Below are 19,933 nucleotides of genomic sequence, written 5' to 3'. Positions count from 1 at the left end.
CTGACGAATAATAGAATTTGATGATATAGGAAAACTTCAACGACTATCTTTCTTTCTCGCAATCATCTGAGAAGTGGAGGGGCCAAAATATAGTGATACAACGGGAACATTTTTGGTTTTGACCTCCTTAAAATAGCCCTAACTCAGACTGATTCTGCCACTAGACACTACATTAAACTAAATCTTAACAACGGTTAAAAACAATTTTAAGAAAATACATTAAACAAAAACTACGTACTTTCCATGCATATAAAAATTCAAGTGTAGTAATAAAAATATTCTGTGAACGCTTATATAAAATATGATGTCATTATCTTGATAAAAAAATCGTCAAAACCCTAAAACTAAAATAAATAAAATTAATTTTCATTAAAATCAATTTTCTAAGCTGCAATACGTGCCTCAAAGGAAATTTCTTTCCGTACCAAAGGGAGCAAAAAAACTAGGCTTGCAAAACTTATTTTTTCAGGGGAAGACACTTCCTTCACAGGTTTTAGTTATGCCTTACGGGCAACCTTTTAAAACTGGCATCAAAGCAAAAAAAATTAATGAATAAAAGTTTTTTCATCAACATCAAAAGACCCCAACAGACCAAAAACACCCCAAAGAGATTGCCGTCTCAAAAACTTGGAAACATTTCTCCATGTAAGAGCATCACTAAAGCTCGTCTGGAAAAAAAGAGCATTACCAGTCAAAAAATACTCCTCTAAATTCTTATGCGAAAGAATTCTCCAAACGTCTTCAAATCAAATTATGATGTTCGACCAAGTAGTCATGGTAATACATCATAATGGCTAACGGTTGGCCAATGATCAGTGATAACCAAACAACAAAATTACCCCATGGATTCTTCATGAATGACGTCATAATAGCCAGAGGAACTTGCATCAACATGGCCAAGAAGGCGTACGGTTTGAGCATGCGTAATGGAACACTGACAACGTACTGTAAAAAGGGAAAACTTAGATTGAATTCATAATTCAAAAGCAGAATCGTGATAAATCATTCTGTTACTGAAATTGTTTGTGTGGCAATATTTAGGCGATAAAGAAAAATATACGTTCACACTTTCTCTATTTTACTGGTTATAATAAGTAGGAGTATCAATGAAGCATTTGAAATCAGCAATCTAAATTTGTTGAAAATGTAGACAGTCTAATGTTGGCAACATTCAACCAGAGTGAAGAGGTTAATTTATTGCACGATGAATGAATGTTCTATTTTCGTTGGTTTTAAATATCCCCACAAAAATGGGACACACCAGGATGGGATGGGAAATAATACAAGAGATACATTTTGAATAAAGTACATACCTCGTGAAAGAAAGCACTAATGAAGAACACAGATAAGCTGGCTTGTATTTTGGAGTAATTATTTCTCAACATGGGCTCATATACATGTCTGTGGTGAAGAAATAAAGATGAATTGAACATTTCTTTGCCAAACACAGAGAAATACCTAACCTTCTAGTTTATTTCAAAATTTCAAAGTAAAAAAATTACATTATTTAAGACCTTTCATGCCTTACGGAAATTATCAGACGTACAAAATTTCGAAATTTTGAAATTTTGAAATAAATTTACGAATTCACCCTACATAGTATCGAGCACACCCTTAAATGATGTTCAACAACGATATACATAACTTTCTATTCATTGCAATCTTTCTCAGCTCTTTTTCAATAATTTAATGTGATTCTTTTTTTATTTAGAATATAAAACCTTTTAAATTACCTTTTTGCCCAGCGATGAATTGGTATATTCCAATTTTGCCAAAAATATGTAATGTTTGGAGAATTCCTGTTTGAGGAGAAATTGGAGAGACTTAATTAAAATTTCTTATTTCCCAAACAACTGAAGTATACCATTCGATTGGGATTTTAAGTAGTTAAAAGAAAATGACTTTATCGAAGACGCTTTCATGAAAAACAAAACGGATGAGACAAAATGGGCTTTTTCAGAAATAGTCCGTGTCCCCCCTGTCGAGGATATCGGATATCCAGGGGTTAAATATCTACAAGGGAGCGGATATCCCGGGTTAAAGTGTCTTCTCAAGTAAAAAATACGATATCCAGGAGTAAACATCTTTATAAGAGAAGATAGGGGTCTATAGATAGGGGATAAGGGTCTTTACTAGTAAAGTAGGATATCCAGGGGGTTCGATACTTCGAAAAATCAATATCCTCAACAGTGGGGGTAAATCATTTTTCTCGAAAAGCCCAATACTGCTCTCTAATTAGACCTTCTACAATTCGATTCGAGAGTATTGAAAGCCACCGTCAAGAAACTCTTATAAAAGAGTCTATACGCTCCTTTATTCGATAAAAATCCATAAAAATTCCTCTTGAAAATCAATCGATCGACTCACCACCAATCTTTATAAAAGACACGATCGCCAAAATGTAAGACTTCAGCCAGGATGTTCAATATGCTGTGGAAGTATGTGTAGAAGAATATCAACCAAATCACGTGGTTTGGAACCTACAGTAAAAGAGAAAACTGGTGTCAGTAAGTAATTGCAGTATTTTTTGTTGCTCAGAATTACAGGCTTTTATAACTGTTGTCATTCAATTCCTTTGTTTGATTTTGACTTTTGAAAAGTAGCTTTTTTTCTCTCGTCCTCCTTTTTCCTTGCAGTTTTGCGAATGGTGTCACATTTTTTTCATTGAAATTTTTCCTAGGCCAAATTCCCTCTCGAATAGGTCTTGGAATACATTGTACTTTCGAAAGAATTGAAAACTAGTTGAAGGTCTAATGAAAGAAGACACATCGTTGGTATAGAGTACCATCATTAACACAATTGTAAAGTGAAGTAGTTCTTACAGCCAGTTTCATCATTCTCTCAAAGAATCTTGGAAAATCCATTTCCTAAAATGGGAATGTTTGGGATGATATATAACACATGAAATAAACACTACTGATTAGAACACCATGATAGAGAAATATTTTTGGCTTTAATCAAGAGCTAGCACAATCGTACCTCGATTATTTGTATCTTTCTATAATTCGAATTAAATCGATGTTCCCTTCGGCTGGAGAAGCACTTCTAGTCGAGTTCTGGATGATGGGAAGTGTATGGCAAAAGGTAAGAAGAACTTAACAACTAAGTTTGAACGATTTCATGAAATTGTCAGAATAAATTTACCTGAAATGACTTCATAGAGTTCTTTACAGTTGGTACGACCCACTAAAAAGACAAAAAGGCTAGAGAGTAAATTTAACATCATTATAAAGCTAAAGTAAGCAAGACAATCAATCAATCTAATTTACCTCAGTCATGGCATACCACACATAGCATCAGCCTGGGTTTAGGTCCCAAGCAACAAGCGATACTTTTATGGACCTACCTGTTTATGCATTTAACACATATATAATTGATATCTACGTGAGCATGACCGTTAAACAATCATACATAACACAAATAGTGACGATCTTTTAAAATTAGTCGTTTGTGTCTTATAAAAAAAGAAAAATTTCATGCTCTTGAAATATTCTTTCATAATCAAGATTTCGTGATTAAAAAACATCTATATCATCAAAAAATTAGTAATTTGGCTAAGAACATTGATGTATGCTTATTAATAGTGATTCTTATAGATAAAAGCATGCGTTTTTTGAGCCAACAACATTTTTTTTGCAAAAATCTGCTTGACCCATCTTTTACCTATAATGGTACCCTACTTTCATGCAAAAAATCAGAAAAAATTAAAAAATTAATGATCCAATTTTTCACATAGTCCAAAAAAACCCGTTTTTTAGCCGTTTTTTGGCCCAAATTTGCCCAAAATATTTTTCTTTCGAAAACCGGGCTCCGTCACATTTGAGGGTTTATGGTCATGCACCTTTGTGCCAAAAATCAGAAAAAACTAATGAGCCAATCTCGAGAAAAGCTGGTAACGAACGCACTAACTAACGAACATGGGTTAATTTATAGGACCTCCACTGGGGTAGGTCCAAAAATTAGATCCTCCCTGAGTTTTAAGTCCCCTCAAAGATTCATGAAATTCTTATTCAGTCCCCACTTTAAATTATGAGATTTCAGCTCCCCAAAGTATATTAGGTCCCCCAAATATTTGAAACATCTTTAACCCCCACCTTTTTTAAGCTTTGTGGAAAGTGTACCCCCCCCAAACTAGCAGGGGGCTGACGCTATGCCAAAGTCAGTCTACAAGACTAGCCGTTCAATAGAATCTAAAAAGCTCTTTGAAGCCCTTCGAATACTCTCTCAGGTTAGGGCAAGGAAAATCTACAAAATAAAAATCTGAGTAAAGAATCTATGAATTTTGGAAAACGTCTAGTACCAAAATCCAGCTCTCAGTAAAAGGGACTCACGAATCTTAGAAGACTAAAAGCCTGAAATAAGCGTTAGTGGATGATAATAAAATAAATTTTACAACAGAATCTACTCACCTGTTGAGCAAGAGCTATGATCAGACCAGACAAAAATACCTGAAACAAAAACAATTCTCTATTTTAGCCAAAACATACAGAAAGATGTCAGCAGAAAATCCTTATCCCTACTAATCTGGCGGATAGCTAGGGGTAGAAGTTGTTTTTAAAAACTAAAAGCCAAGGGTCTGGAGAAAAATACGAAAGGTGAAAAATTCAACAAATGGGGGAGCTAATACAGTAAAATAATGACTAAAGGAGCGAGCTTTTTAAAAGTAATATCTCAGACTTAATGAGTAAGAAATATATCATTAGAAAATTGATTGGATACTTCACGATCGGAGCACTTACTCCTTCTGCTATACGACGAATAAGAAAGCTCTTCCTGATCTTCTTCGTTCGTGGAAAGTTCAGTTCATAACAAAACGTTGGTGCACACACAAAGTAGTACAAGTCTAGAAATAGAAACGAAATTTTTATAACTTTAGAAGGGGATAATAATAGAGTTTGATGATGCTGGGTATGCACCGTTTGTACCTCGAAACCTGACACTTGGAATAGTTTTAAATCAAAAAGGTAACCTAGAACAAAGATTTTATTTTCGAAAGATTCCCACTTTTTTTACAACATATCCCATTTTTCACTAGCTAGCATAAAAACCCGACCATTAGGGAGACGAATTTCTTTACTTTTTGTTATTATTGTAACCCTTAGAGAGACTATGCAAAGTGAAAAACTTAACATTTTAACACAAACCATTTTCACTATTTTCGGCTGGGGTTCATATTAAATTTTCCTCTCGATTTGAGCCTCCAAAATGTTCTCACAATAAGAAATTTTCTAAATACATTGCTTAATATAATAGGCTTAAAACAATCAAAAGTATTACAAAAGTAGGTTGCAAAAATACTTTTACCTTGTTGATTGAGATTCTTGGGATAGAGAACAGGTCCTGTGGGTTTGAGTTCTGGATCTAAAAAGATAGAGAAAGAGCAGATTATAAGCTACAATTTAAACACGAAAATTTTTTTGCGATTTTCGCGAATTCTGGCCCATTTCGCAAAAGCCTTTAAAAATTCTTGGAAGGGCCATTAGCGAAAGTTTATGCTCGCGAAAATTTTTTGACAAAACTGGACAAAATAGAAAATCCATAAAACTTCAAACTTTGAATAAAATGTAACATTTATAACACTTTTTAGCCTGTTAAAAGACTAATAGTTTCAAGCCAATCCAAGAAGTATTTGTCCCTCTAAGCTTTTTTGTGACGATTTTTCGATCTCTTTTCATATAATTCCACTTAAAATTTAGTGGGCAAAATCTATACACAAATGTTAAGTTGTTAGAATAAACTTTGCGAGTACGTTCGGTAATCACTGTCGCTCACTCGAATGAAAAAATAAAGAGTAGGTTGAAAATAAATTGAACCTCGCTATTTGTATAATAGAGTACAAAAGTTTGCTAAATTCGAAATGGGCTAGAAGCTGCAGAAAAAAGGACTACAAAAATAGAAATTGAAGGATGATTTGATAAAAGAACTCCCAAGGTGGCTGGTGAATTACCTACTAAGGTAAAATTTTATCTTTCCCCATCTTTTTGCAATTTTTCGACTACCTTGAACACTTCGTCCCCCCCTCCTGCGCCAATATCGTCTACGTATACTAGCGGTTCTATATCTACGTTCTCGTACCCTATATACCTCGCGAGAGTTTGTACGCCTAAAGCATATTATATCTCCAGCTGTTTGTTATCAAGTTGTATGGATGCATACTGCAACTAAGAATTGGGAATCTGGAAACCTTAAGATTATATTTGAAGCAAAAAGTCTCGGAAATGATGGAAATGGTGTATTGTTTCTGAGTTAGACGGATTTCCACTAGGAATGATAAAATTTCCTATCCTTCTTTTTACCCTGAACTAAAAACAACTCAAAGACAACCTAAATGTTAAATCACAGTTTGTACGACATGAAGATTGTTCATATAAAGCTAATCATTCCTAGTCCCTCCTGCTCTATATTATAGATGGAGGTTTTCACACAAATGGATGGTATATGTCCAAAGTAAGTAAATTCTCCTTTTGAGGTGTATATTGTGAAAGTTATTGTGGCACCAATTGTAATAAAATTGAAGAAATATTGATTCATACCTTTGGGACGTTTTCCACTTTTCTCTTCCCTGCACCATTTATTGACAGAAACGTAAGACACAAATTTCAAGAACAAACCAGTATAAAAACATAACGTCATTGTTGCAAACCCTGAAAAGTTACAAATAGATAATTTAAAACAAATAACAATTTTGAGAGCATTTTGATGTAGGACAGATACCAGAAATCCTCGCCAAAAACGTTATACTTTTTGACAAGTCAGTATTAGATCTGACAGTTTCATTATAATCTCAATTTGATTTAATCGAAATGAATTTTCTTTTTCAAAATACATGCGAAGTGAAAATTGTTTACCGTTTCATAATGAAAAAGAATTAACGAAATGCATTACTTTGTAAATGATGTGAATAACTTACAAGGAAGAGGTATAAACACCAAAACAACAACAATAGGAACCAGAATCATCATGGCCAAGTTAAATATGTTCAAAATTAGACCGAACCGTTCAGACAGCTTTTCCTGAAAATAAGTAACAGATATGAATTGTCTTCAAGATATTACAGGTTAAATTGTTCAACTTATTGTAATAAGTAATTGCACCCTTGATAAAGCGCTTAGTATGTACAGCTTCTTCAGTCAGGATTAAAAATCATAGAGCTTTAAACCTGTTTTGTATATAAGTGACTCTGCTTTAGGTGTATAAACTTTCGCGAGCAGAAACTTTCGCGATTTTCACGAAGTTAAATGTCTTTAAAAGTTCAAGGAAGGGGCATTCACGAAAGTTTATGCTCGTGAAAAATTCTTCGCAAAATAGAAAATCTGTATGTAAAACTTTAAACTTTGAATAAAATGTAACTTTTATGGCACTTTTTAGCCTGCTAAAAGACTAATAAGTCAAAGGACAAATGTTTCAAGCCAATTCAAAAAGTATTAAAATATTCTCAGTTTTATGTCTTGATTCGCGAAAATTTATGCTCGCGAAAAATATTTTTCCGTTAAATTCGCGAAAGTAAATGTCGTGAATTTCGCGATTTTTCGTCTAAAGTAGTTTTAAAGTAAGTAGACACAAGATAGCACCTTCGTCATTTATAGTTTAGCAGGAAACAAGAAACTTTTTTTCTTAAAACCTACCTCTGACAGTGCCTTCTCAATACTAAAGCAAATTTGAATGAAAACGTTTGAACCTAAAAAAAAAATTTTAATCTTAAGATCTATACTCAATGAATAGTAAAGAAATCCAAAAAGGTAAACATTAAAATAGCGATTTTACAAAGCTTGTGTTACATTATTATGTAAGTTGAAATTTTAGAGCTAATTCCATTTTCATGTCTATAGGAAGGAAACCTATCTTTAAATAAACCAGCTGCGCTGGAAGGCCGCCTGAATAGAATAGCTTAGAGAGCTTAAAAGTTTGAAAAAAGTAAAAGACGAAAAGCTTAACAGTGTATGTATCATGTGAATTGCGAATGTGCAAAATCGTTCAAAAGCAACGTGCTTTTGATTCGCCTTAATGTTAAAATGGCTGAAGTTGATTTTAAGTTAATGTTAGAAAAGATAAAATGAGATTGGAATCAGCCTGAAGAATATTCTTCAGAAACATGAAGAATATTCTTCAGAAACAAATATGTAATATAATATTATTTTTGTCATCCCTAAAATCTTAAAAGTTTTCAGAAAGCTATCATTTTTTTAAACTAGGGATAGGTGAAAATAGCCTAAATTTGTTCTGAAGAGAAAAAAAAAACCGTTCGAGTTAAGGACACATTCAAGTTATAGGGTTCGAGTTTGAAGACTTAAAAATCATATCATGTTTAACTTGTATCAATGAATGTTTCTTGTTTGTACAATAAAAAATGGCTACTAGAAAGTTTCAATAAATTATTATAGTGAGGGAATTTAATATGGCTGCTGTATTGAAAAATTAATTATTTGACGGGAATTTACTTGCCTTTAAATAGATAACATGGGGAAGAAAACAACAATCTAAATTTGGCGGTGGATGGCAGCAAAAGTTAAATTTGGATGATTTTGGCCCAATCCACCAAATTAAATTCCTGCTAAATTTACTATCAACTGCTCTAACTTGGGACTATATGACAAAACATGGGACAGCAATTCGGCCACCATTTCACCGAACCTCCAAAGTCATTTGATTTGAGTTAATGAACGGCATAGTAGCCTTTTGAATCGAAATATGAAAAAAACCTGTAGTGGAACACGTGTGAATGTCTGGAACGTAGAAGACCATATTAGTGGCAAAACGATGGAGCGTTTGACGTCACTCGCGCTGCAAGTTACACACTCGTTAATTGTTAATCCCATCGGGTGATGGGCGGTTAGGCGGCAGGCGCTCTCTAATTCTCCAATTGGCGTCCGGTCATTTTGAATGAAAACAAAAAAGTTAAAAAGGGCGCGCTATCAGTGAAAGTTATCTCCCGAATCTCTTTCACGACAAATTTGTTTTGATACTTCCACCAAGTTTATCGACCACACTTTCTGTCATAACATATCACGATAAATTTCACTGATGGCGCACCCTTTTTAACTTTTTGTTTTCATTCAAAATGACCGGACACTGATTGGAGAATTAGAGAACGCCCGCGCCCCTGACTGCCTATCGCCCGATGCGATAAACAAATAACGAGTGTGTAACTTGCAGCGCGAGTGACGTTAAACGCTCCATGGTTTTGCCACTAATATCTTTGTTCCAGTCACTCGCATGTGTTCCATTACGGATTTTTTTTTTCATTTTTCGATTTAAAAGCCTACTTGATGCGAAAGAGGAATCTTGTATTTTTTAATAAGCCGTTCATTAACTCAAATCAAATGACTTTGGAGGTTCGGTGAAATGGTGGCCGAATTGCCGTCCCATGTCTTGTCAGATAGTCTATTCTAGCAAGCTAGACGACTAATTTATACATAGTAGAAATAAAGAAAACAAGTGATACTTTTATGGACCTACCTGGTTATGCATTTAACACATATATAATTGTTATCTACGTGAGCATGAACGTTAAACAATCATTCAGAACAAAAATAGTGACGATTTATTAAAATTAGTCGTTTGTTTCTTATAAAAAAACGTTTAGAAACCAAAATTTCATGCGCTGGAAATATTCTTTCATATTCAAGACTTCGTGAGCATAAAAAGACATCTATCTCATCAAAAAATTGAGTAATTTGGCTGAGAACATTGATGTATGCTTATTAATAGTGATTCTTATAGATAAAGATGCGTTTTTTGAGCTAAAAAGTTTTTTTACAAAAATCTGCTTGACCCATCTTTTACCTACTTTCATGCAAAAAATCAGAAAAAAAACAACGATCCAATATTTCACAAAGTCCAAAAAATCCTTTTTTTAGCCGTTTTTTGGCCCAAATTTGCCCAAAAACATTTTTTTTCGAAAATCGGGCTCAGTCACATTCTGGGGTTTATAGTTATGCATCTTTGTGCAAAAAATCATAAAGAATGAAAGAGCCAATCTCGAGAAAAGCTAATACCTAAGTAATTGATAATGTGCTTATAAAAAAAATCGAATTTGGCCAGTTTTTCTATAAAAACACGCCAAGCAACCAAAATTTCATGTCTAAACACACATATGCTTCAAAAGTAAGCCCTCGTGAGCAAAAAAAACATCTATCTCGTCAAAAAATTGAGTAATTTGACTAAGAACATTAATGTATGCTTATTAATAGTGATTTTTATAGTTAAAGATGCGTTTTTTGAGCCAACAAATCTTTTTGCAAAAATCTCCCTGAGCCATCTTTTACCTATGATGGTACCCTACTTCCCTGCAAAAAATCAGAAAAAATCAATGATCCAATTTTTCACTAAGTCCAAAAGACCCGCTTTTTAGCCGTTTTTTGGCCCAAATTTGCCCAAAAACATTTTTTTCCGAAAATCGGGCTCAGTCACATTCGAGGGTTTATAGTTATGCATCTTTGTGCAAAAAATCATAAAGAATGAAAGAGCCAATCTCGAGAAAAGCTAATACCTAATATAATGTGCTTATAAAAAAATATCGAATTTGGCCAGTTTTCCTATAAAAACACGACAAGCAACCAAATTTTCATGTCTAAACACACATATTCTTCAAAAGTAAGCCCTCATGAGCAAAAAAAATTCTATCTCATAAAGAAATTGAGTAATTTGACTAAGAACATTGATGTATGCTTATTAATAGTGATTCTTATAGATAAACATGCGTTTTTCAAGCCAAATAAATTTTTTTGCAAAAATCTGCTTGAGCCATCTTTTACCTATGATGGTACCCTACTTTCATGCTAAATATCAAAAAAATTTAATGATCCAATTATTCACAAAGTCCAAAAAACCCGTTTTTTAGCCGTTTTTTGGCCCAAATTTGCCCAAAAATATTTTTTTTCGAAAATCGGGCTCCGTCACATTTTGGCCACCACTGTTTTGCACCTTTGTACCAAAAATCAAATGATTCCTATGATTCAATCTCGAGAAAAGCTGGTAACGAACGGACAGACGGACGAACGGACAGAGGTGAATTTATAGGACCTTCACCCCACCGGGGTAGGTCCAAAAGTAATGAATGGAACAATTTTAGTCGTCTAGAAACCTTTGTGCACTAACTCCAAACAAAAGAAAAGTGTCAATATTGCAATTATAATTTTTTCCTGCTCAAAATAATTCTTGAGAAAAAATAATATGTGTGGATTTGTGTATTGAAAGTTTTTCATTTGAGTTGATTTCGTTTTGAGAGTTTGTTGTTGCTTGATAAATTGTTTTCTCGCTACGCAAGTTTCTGCGTAGCTAGCCCCTGTATCTATAAGGCTGGAACACCAGATTCTTCCAGTCGTTTATACAAACTAAATCCCGTATTATTATTATTAGTATTGGTATTATTAGTATTACACGCATTATAAACGACTCCAGTCTACAGATAGTCCAAAGTTAGAGCAGTTGACGGTAGATTACAAGTTAACCAGCAAATCAAATTCCCTCTGAAAAAACTTTTTCGACCATCCGCCAAATTAAATTCCCGCCAAAATTTCTTCTTTTAAGGAAGCTGCAATGTCACGTTGTGTAATTAAAACTCCAGCAAATATCTCGATAAATCCATGTTTCAATGGATGCAAGGGAAACAACAACAATAATCAAATAGGCCATTCCAGAGAAAGGATACATAACGTCACTCTCATTTTTGACTAGATGCCAGTAGTAACCTACATAGAGACTTTTGTTCAGCCGGGCATAGACTCCAATAATTGCAGTTGACAACTGGACAGTCGAAAGTTGTATGTTTGTTCAAGAAATTTTAAATCAATACTCGCAATGGTTACACAAAATTACTGGTCATGGAACAGTGGATCATCAATCAAATCTTGCTTTAGCGTTTAGGTGATAAATATTCTTTTGCTTCACTTCAAATCTGCTAATTGTACCTAGTTGTAGCTAAAGAAATTCATGGTATAACTTGATCTGGCAATTAATACATTGGTTAGGTTGCCATATGCAGTGAGTGATCTTGGTTGGGACATGCTATCAACTGTTATCATAGGTTTTGAGTAATTGAAACAATAGTAAACTTCTTCTTATCTATCTTTTTGTTCTTGTCAACACAAACAAATCTTCCAAATCTTTAACTTTAACCTCAAAAGCGATTCTAGTGAAAGTAGGTTTGTTTTCAACAACATCACGAGTGTGGTAGTTTGAATGGAATAGTATCAATGAATAACCATAAATTTCAATTTCAATTTTGAAGAATCATTATTGTAGTTGTAGATTTAAAATCTACATCAAGAATTATCTGCTGCTTGCACTTTATTTTAGGGTGGCAATCACAGATATCTTAATTTCGCGTCCTCGTTGGGTCTAAAAATTGAGTCGGTCGGTCGGTCGTAAAAGTTTTCGGGTTTCCATTTTTCCATCCATTTTTTAAGTGCATTCTTGGAGGAAACTGCCAGCCAGCCAGCAGCCAGCGTGTAATGAGTGGTTTAAAATTATGACCTTTGAACACTGTGACCTCCGACCCCAAAATGGCGCATGTAATGATAAAAAAAGTCGAAATGCTGCGAATGCGCTAGAACTTGCTTGCAAAAATTCGGTAATAATAAAATTTTTGAACAAAGGAAAGGTCATTGACAGAAAAGTCCGACTCACCAACTCAATTCTACTCAATTTTCAAGAGTGGGTTGGGCAACGCGAAACGAAGATATTTGTGATTGCAGCCTAGTAGAAACTTTCGACAACTTCACGAGGCTTTTAATTATCTCCGTTATTTAGATTTCATTAAACAAGTGCACTAGCTAATTAGAGTCTATATACGGCAAATACTGTCTGATAAGTTTGCGTGGCGTAATATAACGGAGATAAAACGGCTGATGCAATAATTTGCAAACCGTATCCCGATTTCCCAAAATTTTCAACCTGATTGCTAATCCGGCGACCAAACTTTCAACTTTTTGGTCTTATTCTCGAGAGAGTACCAAAATTAAGGGTCTCCCGTAGGCGACCAAATATTGTGTACTAAACAATGTCTCATCTTACACAAAAATAATGTTGTGCATGGCCAATTATAGGGATCTTCCATTGCCACAAGCACAAATTTTGGGTCAACCAATATTCCATACCTGAATAAATCATCGAAGAAATAAATTTCAAGGTTAAAACACTTTGTGGACAATTTTCAAATAGAATTAGGCGTAAAATTTTAGTGAGGATAAAATTTCGCAAATCGGCCCATTCAACTAATTTCATTCATGTCCAGATTTATTTTTTGCAACAAACATTTTTGCAAGGAACTTATGACTTAACTTATTTTATAAAACTTCACAAGTTTTTCTGTTAATATAATTTTTCTAGAGTTACAATTCAACAATGTAAAGTTCAAGTTTTAACTCACTTTAAAATATTGTCCACTGCCAATCGAAAATTTGAGAGAATCTAAGAATATCAAAACAATTTAAAAATCAATTTGAGAACTAAAGCCACAAAATCGACTATTCAGGGTATCTTAATACAATGTTCATATGACTAGGAAATATGGTTTTTAAAAATATATTCGGAAACTACATTGGTGTGATTCTTTTAACTAGACGCTTTTCAAAGTCAAATTATATCATCTCAATGGATGAAACAAAAGTTTAAGTAAGGGCCTATTTGTTTCATCACTATTTTTGCTATGTTTACTTCAAGTGCACTCGATTCAATTTTTTCTGTCCAGATCTGTAGCACTTTTTGTAAATAAACTTGCAAACTCCCTTTTAGCAAAAATAGTAAAAACATCAACCTTCTGCAAGCAAAGCAAAGTTTGCAATTTCTTCACAGTAAAAATTGCATCTAAAATTAGACTGGATGATACTTAGTGTAATGGCAAATATTAGAAACTATTTTACAACATTCAAATTAAAAGCTTACCAATAGTAGCAAACATAAATTTATTATTCCACGATAGTTGTCAAAACCAGAAGAACTTGATAAAAAAGATGGTTGGTCTGTGTGCACTCTAAAAAACGAATTACATTGAATTTCATATAAAAAGCTAAGCTCAAAAGAACCAATGCATTGGCTGTTCATCACTCTGAATTCTTTCATAATTTCATTTGCATTGAAGATTTTCAACTTTATTGGTTACTGATAAATATATTTAATACAAACTTAAGGCAAAGCAACATTTGCTGAACTATTTGAAATAGTACTTACTTTTTCAATTTATTGAAAAGATAATGTTTTCGTTCAGTTTTTTGTTCCATCTTTTTATCTCGTGGACTCCTTGCTGTTGGTGATTGGTTTCCTGATTCACTTTTTTTGCGCTGAATACTTCCATTCTGTTGTTGATGTTTTGATGGTAATTCATCTCCCAATTCTTTGGCATCAAGTTTTAAATTTGGGGAAGATAATGTCTTCCCAACTTTTCTCCTCTCTTGGCTCGTTTGTTGATCCAAAGTCGAAAATGATTTCTGCTTCTTCAATGTCATTGTGTGTATTTTTTATTTAACTTTTTTGAGCTTTCTTTTGGAATTAAAAACAACGAATATGGAACAAGAGAATAATCAATATTATTGGCTCTCTGAAATCCAGATTATTGAAATTTAAAAAATGGGAAACTCTAAGATTGAAACAATTTGAAAAATTGTCATTCATAAATTTGTAGATAACAAAACTTTTTTATATTTCATATTTCACTCATGTACAAAGATAAACAAGCCCATCCAGTATAACCAATAACATGAGCCTTCCCCAATGGGAAATGGATCCTACTCCTTGTGTAGGAATTCCTCCTTTTTCAATTCGAAACACTTAGCAATGTCCAGACACTGCTAGTTCTGTGCATGCGAGACACAGATACCATGATGCATAGTGCAGTGCCGAACAAGACGAGTGAAAATTTCTGCTGAAGTAATTAGTTATTCAGAAGACTGTCACGTTCTCCCAAACGACTTGCCTTAATACCAAAAAATACGAATCTCACATACTGAAAGATTGACAAAGACTGACCAAAATGAGTGGAAAAATTGGCTAGAAATTTCTCCCTAAAAATGTAAAAAAAAATATTCATTTCAAAAATTTCATAACCTAATCTTAACCTAGGGAGACACGATGCCTGAGCCCAGATGGCTGGTGAAAAACACGAAAGAATGAACGAGTGAGAAACAAGAAGGAAACCTACCAGGTAGCCAGTAAATGATAGCTGCGTATTGAGTGCCCAAAAATGACAAAAATTGACGATTGAAAAATCAGTTGAAAATTGAATTCCATAACTCTTAAATAATTTTTCTTTTACTTTGAACCTCACATCTCTCTTAGTAAGGAACAAGTGAGCTCCTTGAAAAAAGGTGTCTTGAATTTGATAAAAAACTGATAAAAAATGAACAAAAGATTACATAATGAAACAATAGAAAAATAATAACAACGCACGCATTGAACATAAAAATAAGATGCATAAAAAATTAATTGAAAGCAGAAGCTAATGAAGGCAAAACACTGAAGTGACACTGAAACCATGGAAACAGAAGACTGTGAAATGAGACGCTGTGACTAGGGACTGAGAAATTTTTTGGTTTTATTGAAAATTTACTAAAAATACATCAGAGCCACCAAGCTCGCATTACACTATCTACCCTTAGCAATGTGGTCAGCTTTTCAGGGGACTGGTAATTAATTTACAAGAAACATTCTGTTCTCGGCAAACAGCATTTTTAGGCTACACTAAATCAAACCAAGAAAATTCCTGCTAAAACTCTAGTGGCATTTTCCTACCTATCGAATCTCTGCGGTAGAGTGCAAACTATTCTTAGCATTTGACTTCAACTATATGTTAGTCTGTCACTTCAATACAAGGGTATCTTAATTACTTCACAAGATACCGTCAACTGCTCCAACTTGGGACTATCTTACGCAACATGGGGCAGCCATTCCACCACCATTTCACCGAACCTCCAAAGTCATTTGATTTGAGTTCAATGAACCGCGTATTTAAAAATAACGATTTCTCTTTCACACCGAGTAGGCTTTTAAATCAAAATATGAAAAAAATCCGTAGTGGAAAACACACGCGAATTTGAGTGTTTGACGTCACTCGCGCGGCAAGTTACACACTCGCTATTTGTTAATCTCATCGGGCTGTGGACGGTGGGCGAAGTGTAACAGTAAGTGTAAATACAGGCCAGATATCAACAAGTCCCATGTTGCGTACGCTTGTCCCAAGTTGGAGCAGTTGACGGTAGCAAGAACACTCCTACGCTTAGTGTTTTTGATACAATTGTTTTTATTTGCCGACGTAATTTACACTCTAGGTCGGCGTGCCGACAAAAGAAATGTTTTGGGTCGGCTTTAGCCGACCTAAAGAGGAAAAACATTATTTGTTAGGTTAATCTAATTGTGCTATCATTTGATAACACACGATAATCGAGCCTCATTCCATTCTCTTTATAAAACATAAAACTTATTAACACAATTATTAAGGATAGTTAAACTAACTGTAGGAAATTTATTGTCTTTGCCGACCTAAACAAGCTACTTAGGACGGCTTTGCCGACCTAATATGACCTCTAGGTTGGCAAAATTTTGCCCGCCTACGGCCGGTTTTGGTCAGCACTTGCGTGCCGATATGATTTCTTCTGAATTCACAGCAGGGCTGTAGGTGTATACCCTAGAGAAACCATCATAAATTCTTTAAGCTATCATAGATATCTGCTATCATCTATTTTAAGGTATGTGGAAACCTTCTACACCACACCTGACTCTTTTATTAATAGCTTTCGATACAGATATATTTCAATAGTAAAAGTATATATTTTTGGAAAGCTTATTAAATTCTCTATCGAATGATACTGACAACATTAAATTTTGTCAATTTGACAAAGAAATAAAAGGTGACAAAGGAAAAATGACCATGTCATCTTCAGAGAGTGATAAGTCCCCTTGGGTACAAACTATTGGTCACTACGAACAGGACCCTGCCGACGCACCGGACTTAACGAACACCGGACACGTGAAAGTCCGGTGTAAAATGAGAATTTTTTTACCACCGGACGATCTCTACACCGGACTTAAGGAAGTCGGATGTCCGGTGTTGGAGAAGGATATCTTTTTCCACCGGGCAATCAAAACACCGGACATGACCAGTCCAGTGCGTCCGGTGTTGCTTAATTTTTTGTTTCATAAATGTCCGGCGTCCAAAATTTCCTGTATGCAGCACCGGACTGACACCGGACTTATTGCGTCCGGTGTAGCAAAAGGATACTTTTTGCCACCGGACAACTACACCGGACAGTCCGGTGCGTCGGCAGGGTCCTCTACGAACCCTGCAAACCCTGCAAAAAACCCATATTTGCAAATCTTTGGTCGCGAATTTGAAGGGTTTGCAGCGTTTGAAGGAGATTCAAACACAGTACCTCTTGAGCTACTTTGTTTGCAGATATCACAGGAGTTGTAGCTGAATTTCAATCTTTTCTCAGCAAAACAAAATGTGCAAATCTTTTGGACATTCAAACCCTACAAACCCTACAGAAAATTTACAAAATCTTCCATATTTGTTTTTATTCTTTGGTTTAACTTACTAAGATTAAAAACCGCTATTTGTTAGCAATGTCAAAAAAGGATGACTGACCAAGGATAAACCATGTGACTTCCCTTCTTTTTGTTATCACAGCGGGCGGACTCACCTTTCAGAGCAATTTTTAGCTATCCTTGAGTCGGCGTTCGTTACGTCGGAGAAAAGAAATCATGTAGGCAATCAACAAATTTCAATCTACAAACCCTGCAGATTTGCAAATCTTTGGACTCCAGACCTTTTCGCCTTTGCGTCCGCCATATTGAATTGTATGCAAAAATTATGGTTGCCGAATTGCCGTGGTGAAATTCCCTTAGAAAGTATGCAAAACATATGCAAAAAGAAAGTATTAAATAAAAACTTACATGCATAATTGGCATTATATTAAAGTGTAATCTTGTAGAAGAAAGATTAAATTTGCTTCTCTTGAAAACTAAAAACAATTATATTCCCTCATCTCTTAGAACAAGCACTTCAAAATACAATAACATTAGACAGAATCTCAAACTGAAAAATCACCCGCGAAGGTAAAAAACAATCCTTATTCGGCTGACGGCAAATTATTCTCCTGGGAATAGAGCCGCCAAATGATCAAATCAAAACATTGATAAAGTGTGACGTCATAATTACTGCTTTCAGTTTGCGTGTTTTGAAAGTTTGATGTCCGTGTGTACTCCGTCTTCGTGGAATTTCTTAATGGTATGAAAACAGAATATGCAATGTCTTTAAGAACAAATTCCTAAAAGGCTTTTGTTGTTCTGTAAATATTTCCTTTTGGATTAAGAAATTCCATCTTTTATCGTTCTAATGATTATAATATTTATTTATAAGATGCTTTGTTGTCTTTTTAATCTTTGTGTAAACTTGCATATGTTTTGCATACATTCCAACTAAATCCAACCACGGCATTTTCGTTCCTGTATTTTTGCATACAATTCAATATGGCGGACGCAAAGGCGAAAAGGTCTATATCTTGTAGATGTTGTAGCAGATGAATGTGACCAATAGTTTGTACCCCTTATGTTGGCAATTTAATAAAGCTTTTTATATGATCATGATCCAGAAAAAAAGACGAAAAAAACGTTGCCATGTTTTTTTTTCTAAACGCTTAGTTTTCGAATTATTCGATAAAACGCCAAAAAACGACAAAAAACATGAAATTAATAGCGATTTTTTGCTTTAAAGGGTCATAACTTTAGTTTAAGGCAAAAAGAAAGAAAAACGTGGCAACGTTTTTTAGATCTATCTTTCACGAGTACAATAAAGAAAAAATGAAGTCCGTAGCTCAGAGATAAGGGGACTTATTACTCGTGGAATGACCCATCCCAATTTTCTGTCTTGAGATATCATCGATTTAAGTTTTCCCCTTAATCTTTTGTTTGCATAAAGATTAAACAAAACTATTCATCAAACAACAAAAGTTATAAATATGAAGTTTCTGTTCTCTCTAACATATTTTCGAGAAAAATTTAATGAAATTATTCTTGTCTAAAAAGTTTCGCTATTGTATTTCGAAATAAATCATATACTCTCGGGTACCTAATAGCCGGGGGGTTTGGAATAAGCAGGGGGGTTGGAAAAAATCTCAAAATTTAATAAGCGGGGGGGGGTTGGGTTGGAATAAAAATGTCCTTGGTGGAAAATGTTCGAAAAGGAGGCTAATACAGCAAAATTAGGGCAAAAGAGGGAATTTTCAAAAAGATTTCCCAAAACTCAATAAGCGGGGGGGTTGGAATAAGAATGTCCTGGGTGGAAAATATTCGAAAAATTAATTAGCGGGCCCCTCCGGGGACAAGCTGGAGTTTTTACAAGCTCTCGTTTGATTTGGTTGGTCGTTAACCTGTAATAAAACAATTTTGTTACTTTTTCTAAAGAACGCGTCATCTCTATTACTTCAAATAACCAATTAGTGAAGTCTCTTGTAAAAACTCCAGCCCATCCCCCCCTCCGGCTATTAGGTACCCGAGAGTATCCTTATTATGATACATTCATCTGTTTTGGTAACTTCTAAAGGGCTCTATTATGGACGGAAAGATTATGGTCACAAGATTGACTGTTCTAAGAAATTCTTTTCAAGCAGCCGTTCTTATATAAAAAAGGGGCAAAACACAAATGTTCCCCTCTTCTTTTTTTGAACATTGTTTGGCGGTCTTATTGAACTAGAGAAGAGAGACATTTTATTTATAAACAAGGGAAACAAGGAAGAGATACAAATTCTATAATCATAACATCCTAAATATTTGGAATTAATAAGCAATAATTACATGTCTGGAAAGCTCTGGAAATTTTACATCAGATTAAACAAAAAAAAATTTTTTGATAAAAATTCCAAACGAAGGTTTCCACATACCTTAACACATCATTCACATTAAATTGAGAGTGATTTCTTACTAAGGGGCCAGAAAACCGTGG

General features: G+C 34.4%; 1 protein-coding gene across 1 annotated transcript; it reads right to left on the bottom strand.

Annotated features, from left to right (window-relative positions):
• Positions 1-571: 571 nt before the first annotated feature.
• On the bottom strand, positions 572-16,226 carry LOC136798466 (diacylglycerol O-acyltransferase 1-like). The gene is made up of 16 exons (XM_067055080.1): positions 14,170-16,226; positions 13,885-13,972; positions 13,370-13,410; positions 13,015-13,097; positions 7,626-7,678; positions 6,911-7,013; positions 6,534-6,644; positions 5,305-5,361; positions 4,740-4,843; positions 4,410-4,448; positions 3,145-3,186; positions 2,823-2,867; positions 2,368-2,480; positions 1,734-1,799; positions 1,314-1,401; positions 572-945 (listed from the first exon to the last, which is right to left on the bottom strand). Exons 1-16 carry the CDS (start codon positions 14,442-14,444, stop codon positions 742-744), a joined length of 1,512 nt encoding a protein of 503 aa, XP_066911181.1. The 5' UTR covers positions 14,445-16,226; the 3' UTR covers positions 572-741.
• Between the last annotated feature and the right edge of the window lie 3,707 nt (positions 16,227-19,933).

This window comes from Clytia hemisphaerica, unplaced genomic scaffold (assembly GCF_902728285.1).
Source record: "Clytia hemisphaerica strain Z4C2 unplaced genomic scaffold, Clytia hemisphaerica genome assembly, whole genome shotgun sequence".
NCBI classification, from domain to species: Eukaryota; Metazoa; Cnidaria; class Hydrozoa; order Leptothecata; family Clytiidae; genus Clytia; species Clytia hemisphaerica.
Note: the sequence above shows the minus strand (reverse complement) of the source record. Positions and strands in the feature narration are given on the sequence as shown.

Bases quoted from the DNA above. Each gene is read 5' to 3' on its own strand.
- LOC136798466 (XM_067055080.1), bottom strand. From the start codon at position 14,444: ATGACATTGAAGAAGCAGAAATCATTTTCGACTTTGGATCAACAAACG. The intron at 13,973-14,169 runs GTAAGTACTATT...TTCGTTTTTTAG, and splicing joins CTTTTCAATAAATTGAAAAA to AGTGCACACAGACCAACCAT. The intron at 7,014-7,625 runs GTAGGTTTTAAG...ACTTATTTTCAG, and splicing joins TTGAGAAGGCACTGTCAGAG to GAAAAGCTGTCTGAACGGTT.